This window comes from Cinclus cinclus, chromosome 17 (assembly GCF_963662255.1).
Source record: "Cinclus cinclus chromosome 17, bCinCin1.1, whole genome shotgun sequence".
Taxonomy (NCBI): domain Eukaryota; kingdom Metazoa; phylum Chordata; class Aves; order Passeriformes; family Cinclidae; genus Cinclus; species Cinclus cinclus.
The window spans coordinates 12,197,218-12,205,354 of NC_085062.1; the positions used below are offsets into that span (position 1 = coordinate 12,197,218).

The 8,137-nt window shown below is 60.5% G+C and overlaps 1 protein-coding gene across 2 annotated transcripts; it reads right to left on the reverse strand.

Annotated features, from left to right (window-relative positions):
• Positions 1 to 1,578: 1,578 nt before the first annotated feature.
• Positions 1,579 to 8,021, reverse strand: TESC (tescalcin). Of its 2 annotated transcripts, XM_062504559.1 has the most exons (8): positions 7,964 to 8,021; positions 4,458 to 4,527; positions 2,861 to 2,941; positions 2,507 to 2,646; positions 2,359 to 2,420; positions 2,183 to 2,290; positions 1,768 to 1,815; positions 1,579 to 1,670 (listed from the first exon to the last, which is right to left on the reverse strand). In XM_062504559.1, the coding sequence occupies exons 1-8, from the start codon at positions 8,019 to 8,021 to the stop codon at positions 1,593 to 1,595; spliced, it is 645 nt and encodes a 214-aa protein (XP_062360543.1). In that variant the 3' UTR covers positions 1,579 to 1,592. The 2 variants fall into 2 exon arrangements, with proteins under 2 accessions (XP_062360543.1, XP_062360544.1); XM_062504560.1 differs by lacking the exon at positions 2,861 to 2,941.
• Between the last annotated feature and the right edge of the window lie 116 nt (positions 8,022 to 8,137).

Below are 8,137 nucleotides of genomic sequence, written 5' to 3' on the forward strand. Positions count from 1 at the left end.
AGCCGGGAGCTCCATCCCCACTGTCCCTTCCCTATCCCTGGCTGTCCATGCCATGGGACCATCCCAGCCTGGAGATGGGATCAGCTCCATCCCTCGGGGTCATCCCAGCCTGGAGATGGAATCAGCTCCATCCCTCGGGACCATCCCAGCCTGGAGATGGGATCAGCTCCATCCCTCGGGACCATCCCAGCCTGGAGATGGGATCAGCTCCATCCCTCGGGACCATCCCAGCCTGGAGATGGGATCAGCTCCATCCCTCGGGAGTATCCCAGCCTGGAGATGGGATCAGCTCCATCCCTCGGGGTCATCCCAGCCTGGAGATGGGATCAGCTCCATGCCGGGGGACCATCCCAGCCTGGAGATGGGATCAGCTCCATCCCGCGGGGTCAGCCCTGGGCCAGCCGAGCCGTGCGGGTCCCTGCGGGCCAGGACTGCATTGCAGGGAAGGGCTGTCCTTCCCCAGCAGCTGCGGCTCCGGGACCTGCTCCAGGCTGAGCTCCAGCAGCTCCGAACAGACGCGGGACTTTGGAGGGGACAGAGCCTGTGAGGGAAGCCCTAAAAGCGCCCTCAGTGTGGGGGTGCCTGAGCAGAGACCCCCAGTAATGTGGAAAAGAAGGAGGAAGTGTTGTTGCCCGAGGCAGGGATGCTCTGGCTGCCACAGGGATGCAGGGGGTGCCAGCAGGGCCGGGGGTCTCCGCATCCCTCGCCCCCCCAGCCCCTCGCCTGCCCGCTGTGCTGCTCCCATCGCCTGCTCGTGTCACCCGGGGAAACCATTTTTTGATAAAACAAATAAATCTTCCCTGCTTTTCTAAAAATAGCCATTGCCCTTTTTTCTCCCCCTCCCTCTCTCTCCAGCTCAGGCTGCCTTAGAGACAGGAACCCGCCTGGAGCCATGCAGTCATTAATGCCGGTAAACAACCCCCGTCTCCGGTGCCTTGTTCTAGCGGGAACATGTGGGGGCAGGAGCCACCTGGTTGCCAGGAGCCCACGTCCCGCGTCCCTGCTGCTTGCTCGGGGCTCCTCCTGCCTGGCTGCGGCCGGCAGGGCTGGTTTGGGATTCAATTGGGAATATTCCTTGTGTTGCTGCCACCACCTTCACCGCAGGATGCAGAGTGGGGTGTGGTTGTACTTGCGGGTGCTGAAGGTGCTGCGTTCACCTTCTGCCTCTCAGCATCCTCATCCCTGCCTCTCCCATGGCATGGGATCAACCCAAGATGGGCAGCTCCTTCCCCACAGCAGCACGTGACAAAGGATAAAAATCCAGATTTATGGGGCAACCTGGATTTGTGGAGGCTTTCTGCTGAGAGAAACACTCCTACATGGATGGATGGATGGATGGATGGATGGATGGATGGATGGATGGATGGATGGAGTATTTTTCAGCAAGGACTAAAAAGAGAAATATCTTTTATTACAGATAAAAGCCTCTGATGTTTCTAGAGAGCAGAGGGCAGCCCCAGTGTGGAACAGGCACACGGGTGAGGCAGACCCATGGAGCTGGGAGCCAGGTGCCAGGACATGGAGCTGCTGCTGGGTCCTCTTCCTCCTCCTCACCCTCCTCCTGCTCCTCCTGCTGATCCTGCTGCCCCTCCTCAGTAGCAGTGAGCGATGGTGTCCACGTTGAGGAAGCGGACGTGCATCTTGGTCTCAATGTCGATGCCCTGCCACATCTGCCAGGGGACAGGGCTGAGCGGGGCCAGGGGCCACACTTCGGGTCCCTGTGCCCGCCCAGGTCACTCCTCTTGGATGAGCACAGCTGTCACTGACCTTAAGGAAATCCTCGAAGGTGATGCCCTCGTACACCTGGTCCGGGCCCTATGAGAGGAAACGTTGCAGCTGCCCCAGGGTGATGTGGCACAGGGATGTCCCCTGGGGTGAGGGACATGTCTCCCATGGGTTCCCAGTGCTAGCCCTGCCCTGTACCCCATGGCAAGCCCCAAACTGGTTCCCAAACCCCCATGGGTGCAAGGAGCAGCCTTTTCCATAAGGGTGGGGGTGCTGTTTGCTGATCTCCTCTGGGCTGTTCCCATGAGATAACATCACCCTGGAATCTGCTGCCTGCAAAAACATCTCCAGCCAAAGCATCTGTGGGACAGGGAGATGCCCTGGGAAGCAGGGACACCTTCCAGCCCTGTTTGTGCCACGACAGAGCAGGGAAGCAGCTCCCAGCAGAGGCTCCCACCATTTGTCCCACACAGATGCTGGCTGCCTCCATCATGGCCCCGTCAGCGATGGAGCGAGCCGACTCCTTCTCCAGATGGGGGTTCCCTGACAGCAGCTCCTCCACCACCTGCAAGGCAGAGGGTGAGCACCAGGCCTGGGATTTGGGGGGGCAGGGCAGGAGGGACCCCACGTTACATTTCTGTATTCCTGCAGCGTGATCTTCCCGTCGTGGTCCGAGTCGTACATGTGGAACAGGACTGGCAGGGATAGGAGGAGAGGGCAGGGTCAGGGCAGCCCCTTCCCAGCACCCCCAAAGCCCAGGGAGGCGCTGGGAATGCCTCACATTTCAGTTTCTCCTTCCGGAAGCGGTCGAGCTGCTCCTCATCCATGTTCATCTCGATGGGTCTGAAGTAGGACATGATGGTCAGGAAGTCCTCGAAGTTGATCTCATCTGCCAGCCCATCCGACTCCTGCCTCAGATTCCTGGGAGTTCCAGAGCCCACGGTGATGGGGAGCCCCCTCCCAAGATCATCACACCCTCAGCAAAGCTTTGGGACAGTTTTGTCCCTAAGGTTTAGCTGAAATGTTTCATTTCCCACCTGGTTCCACCCTAGCCCCTAGGGAGAAAGTTCCTGCCCAGTCCTATCCCATTTCCAGAGGATAAACCATCCCTCCCTGGGTGCTAGGGGGTTCTCACCGCTTGTCAAAAAAGGCGTGGACAATTTTTCCCCGGATTGGATTGAATTCCAGGTCAGGAATGCTGTCGAAGTTCTCCTTTCTGCACAGGGGACAGAGACAGAGCATGAGAGAGATGGAGACGAGGGAGAAGCTCTGACAGATGCTGAGAGACCCAGCCCCTTCCTTCCGCAGCAGTCATGGAAAAATAGAGATTTTGGATAAAAACCCTTCTTTGCTTCTGTTCAGACAAGTCTCTGTTCAGAGATTTTCATGGGTCTTTGAGAAGCTCTTGGGATGAAGCTGGGGCCCTTTGCATGGCTCCACCTGCCATGGATTTTAGAGTTTTCCCAGGAAAAAGGCCTCAAACAGGGCTCAACAAGGCACAGAAAAGAGATCATGCTCTCCACCCTACCCTCAGCTTCGTGCTGAGCCCGTGCTGGGCACTTTTGCTGTCCATGATTTATAAAGCAAACAAGCCAAGAAATAACCCCTGGGAGGAGAGGAGCAGTGGGAGCTCAGAGCTCTCCCAAGGTGAAAAATTCCCTGCACAAACACCAAGAAGAGGGACAAGAGCAACTGCAACCCTCCATGGAGGGGTCACCAAAACTGATTTTAAAGCTGGGGGTGATGAGATGTTTGTCAGGAGTGCCCCTGCTCCGGGGCCACTGTGTCATTGTGTTTTTCCTTGGAATACTTGCAAGGCCACGCTGCAGGAGCTGGTTCAGCACGGCTGGGCATGGCTGGGAGAGACACTTGGAATCCCAGTCCTGGACTGGCACCCCTGGGCAGCCCAGGGAAGGGGGATATGCTGGGGTGGTCCTGGCATTGGGACTGCAATTGTCATGGGATGGGAATTGTCATGGGGCCGGAATTGCCATGGGGCTGGGATTGCCATGGGACTGGGATTCCGATGGGACTGGAATTTCCTTGGGACTGGGATTGCCATGGGGCTGGGATTGCCATGGGACTGGGATTGCCAGGGGCTGGGATTGCCATGGGGCTGGGATTGCCATGGAGCTGGGATTGCCAGGGGCTGGGATTGCCATGGTACTGGGATTGCCATGGGACTGGGGTTGCCATGGAGCTGGGATTGCCATGGTACTGGGATTGCCAGGGGACTGGGATTGCCATGGGACTGGGATTGCCATGGGGCTGGGATTGCCATGGGACTGGGATTGCCATGGGGCTGGGATTGCCATGGGACTGGGATTGCCAGGGGACTGGGATTGCCAGGGGACTGGGATTGCCATGGGACTGGGATTGCCATGGGGCTGGGATTGCCAGGGGCTGGGATTGCCAGGGGCTGGGATTGCCATGGGACTGGGATTGCCAGGGACTGGGATTGCCAGGGGCTGGGATTGCCATGGGACTGGGATTGCCAGGGGCTGGGATTGCCATGGGACTGGGATTGCCAGGGGACTGGGATTGCCAGGGACTGGGATTGCCATGGGGCTGGGATTGCCAGGGGCTGGGATTGCCAGGGGCTGGGATTGCCATGGGGCTGGGATTGCCAGGGGCTGGGATTGCCATGGGACTGGGATTGCCAGGGGACTGGGATTGCCAGGGACTGGGATTGCCATGGGACTGGGATTGCCATGGGACTGGGATTGCCATACCGGATTGTCAGCTGGTCCTGGCTCAGCTGCTTGAAGCGCCGGTGCAGGTGCTCGATCTGTTCTGAAGTGACTGCCAGGGAAAGGAGAGAGGTGACAGGGGCTGAGCCCCTTGGGACACCCACCTGTGCCTGTCCCCACACCCCCATTTCCCTGTGGGTGCTCCTTGCAGCCTTGCAAGGTCCAGTTGTGTCCCTGTGCCCTGTGCTGGCTGCAAGGATGGTGCCAAGGGCTGGTTTATCTGCTGTCCTGGTCTGCAGGAAACTCCCTGGCCCAGCATGGCATGGAATGGCCCAGTGGGATCCCACCCCCAGTTCAGGATCCTTGGGGCCAGGCCACTGGAACAGGCTTGGCAGTTCTTTTGGGGTTGTTGGTGCAGTGAGCAGAGCTGTGCCCAGGGAGTTCCTCTCCCCCTGCCCCAGGACATCTCTGCCTGGAGCCTGGAGGTTCCTCCATGTCAGAGATCAGAAATCCTGACAGCAGCGACCTTCCCCTTGCCAGGGAGGAGGAAAAGACACAGAGGGGGCACAGCAGCACCCCAAAATAAATGCTTGGCTTTGAAATTGCTGCCACTGCTCAGGGTGGACCCCAAACCTTTGGGGTGGGCTGGAAGGGGGCATCAGCAGCTCCCTGTGAGCCCCACAAGTGCTGGGGTTCAGGCTCAGGCTCAGCAGCACCTCCCCTGTGCCCTGATCCCCCAGTAGAGGTGAGTTTATCTTCCCCAGCTGTTCTCCAGGGGCTGTAACCAAGCTCTAACCCCCGCAGAGCCTGACTCTTGTGCAAATATTGACAGGGACCATTCCCAGGAGCCAGGGAAGGGCTTTGGAGCTGTGTCTCTGTGAGCTGGGGGAATCTGGCACCAGCTGAACCCACAGGATCCTGCAGCCCAGGCACGAGGCAGGGCTGCCCCAGCAGCTGGAAATCAGCCACTCCTGGCATCATGGAGAGACAGAAAACCACATTAAAACATCTCTGAGGGGTTGCAAAGGGTTAATTGCAGCAAGACAGCAGGGTCAGAGCCGGGCTGAGCTGCCTCCTTCATCCTTTCTATGATGTTTAAATAATGTCTTTTGCTTTCCTGCCTGCTGCTTCACAGCCTGGAAATAGCTCCACTGTATTGATCAGAGAGCCTTCACAGCCCTCTGTTAGCAGCCTGGAAAACCCATCTGGGCTGGGGCTAGGGCTGGGGCCCTGTGCCTGCCTGGATCTCACCATGATGGGCTTCAAACCCCCTTTATTTACCCCCTTGACCCCACTGGCTCCCAGGTGACGATGCCCAGGCCCCACTGATCCATCCATGGGATGTTTTCTCCCCTGATCCCCCCTGGCTGCTGCTCTGCTGCTGACCACACACACACCCATGGAAACTTTCCCTGGACTTTGCTTTCCAATTTTGGCCATGGAGAAGTGACCTTTCACTCTCTGCCATGACGACATCTCTGTCACCATGGGAGCAGCTGGGCCACCAAGCCTTCAGCATCTGGGACTTGGGTGCACACCACAAAGCTTTGATCTCTCAGAAAAATGTCCCAGGCACCAAGAGGACAAAGAACTGGGGTCAGTGGCTGGATGCTCATGGTTGGACCAGCCCTGAAAGGCTGGATTAGGCTTTTCCTCCCTCTTTCCCCAGTCCCAGGTCTTTCTCCTAGGGCAGCATCTCTCTGTCCTGTAAAGGTGGCAGTGCTTGACTGCTTTTCAGAAAAAAAAGGGAAAATCTGCAGAAAAGGCAGAAAAAGGGCTGGCTCAAGGGCAGCAGAGGCTGCTCATATCCATGAGAAGCATCCTGATGCTGTAGGCCCGTCTCCAAACACAGCAGCCTCTGCTAATGGGGGAAAAAATGGGATTTAAACTAAAGGGAGCTGGGCTTGCTGTTTGCAGACTTTCATGGTCTGTGCTGCTTGAGCAAAGGACATCCCCTGGGACAGGGACACTGGGGGAGCTCAGCTCTCCCTGTGGGACCAGCCTGGCTGCAGGGAATGGTCACATCATCTCGGGAACAGCCCCCTCACCCCGGAGAGACACTGCTGCAGCTTTGGGATAGAGCACATGAAGGGAGGGAGAGAAGAGAACCGGCCCCAAGCAGCCCCTCAGGGCTCCCCTCCATGGGGGAGAAGGAAAAGGAACAAGCCATGGGCACCTCCAGGTGGTTCTGCCCTGTCCCTGCTCCTCCCACGGGACCAGGGGTGGGTGCAGCGCCCTGCACGAGGTCGGACCGCAGCAGCAAGGCTGCAAAGTCTCAGAAATCCCAGGGATTTTGGCAGCAGCCACAGCACAGTGGGAGCTCTGTGAATACCACGGGGAGCACAGCACGTGCACCCCAGTCATGGCTTGGAGTTCTGGGCTCCCCCTGCCCTCCCTCCTCTGGTTTCCATGAGATTTTTGGGTGTTGCCCTGGTAAACCCTTCCCTGGGGTTGATTCTCAGAGCACAGGGGAAGAAGCCCCCCCAACGGCAGGTTCCACCTGTGCCGGAGATGCTGCTGCAGGGTCCCCGGGACAGGGGGCTCCCCAAAAACCTCCTCCCACCCTGGGCTGCCAGGCTGGCACCCCGCGGGCTCCCCAAGCTCCTGAGTCAGCCCCGGGGTGATCACTGGGGTGCGGGGGGGCTCAGCCCTCCCTGGGGGAGGAGAGAAGGTGGAGAGGGAGATGTGACCCCAGAAGCAGCAGCAGCACTGGGGACAGTCACTGGACCCCCTCGGCCCCCACAGACCCTGTGGCCGTGGGCAGAGCTGCCCCCTCAGCCCTCCCTCCATCGCAGCGGCTCCGCACGGCAGGAGCTGGAGGATCCAGGCGGGAGCATCCCGGTCCCCGTGCCCGGAGCTCCTGGTGTGGGGACACTTCCCAGGACGGACACGATCACCCCGCCCCACGCCCCGGCCCCTGCGGGGTGCCCTGGGCCGTGTCCCTGCTCCTTTCCCTGCTGGTCCCTCCATCCCAAAGCAGCGCGCTCCGGAACAGCTCCGGGGGTGTCACGGCCCGGTGGCTCCGGGGCAGAGCAGCCATGCGGGGACAATTCCCTGCACGGTGGCGCGGGTGGGCAGAGCCCGGCTGGGGTTCGCACGTGTGGCCGCTCGACGCCCTGGCTCGTGGCATTGTGGCACCGGGGACACGACTGCACGTCCAGGGTGACATGCTGGCACCCTCTGGTGACAGTCCTACCCCTTTCTGCTCTCCCCCACCCCAGCTGACACCTCCGCACCCTCCCCGAGTGACATTTCCTGCATCCTCCCCGCGGGTGACACGACATGTCCTGCGTCCCCCTCCCCTGCTCGAGCGTCACCTTCCGCAGCCCCCCGGCCACCCAGGTGACATTTCCTCCCCGGCCCCCACCCAGGTGACATCTCCTGTACGCCCCCCCTCCCTCCCCAGGGGACACGTCCTGCACCCGCCGTGGGTGACATGTTCCCTGCGGGGCCGGACCCCGCTGTCCCCTCCGCCGGCGGGGCCGGGGGCTCCGGGCTGGGGTGGGCGGTGGCAGCGGCCGAGGTGCCCGCGGGTCCCCGGTACTCACAGCCCGTCCTGTCCGCCAGCTCCCGCATCTCGGCGGGCACGGAGTGCGCGGAGCCCATCCCGGGCCGTGCCGGGAGCGGCGCCGCGGGCGCTGCACCGGAGCCGCCGCCGCTTTTAAGGGCGGGCGCGGCGGGGAGGGGGCGGCGGCGCCGCGGCGGCCCCGGGTCCCTGCGCG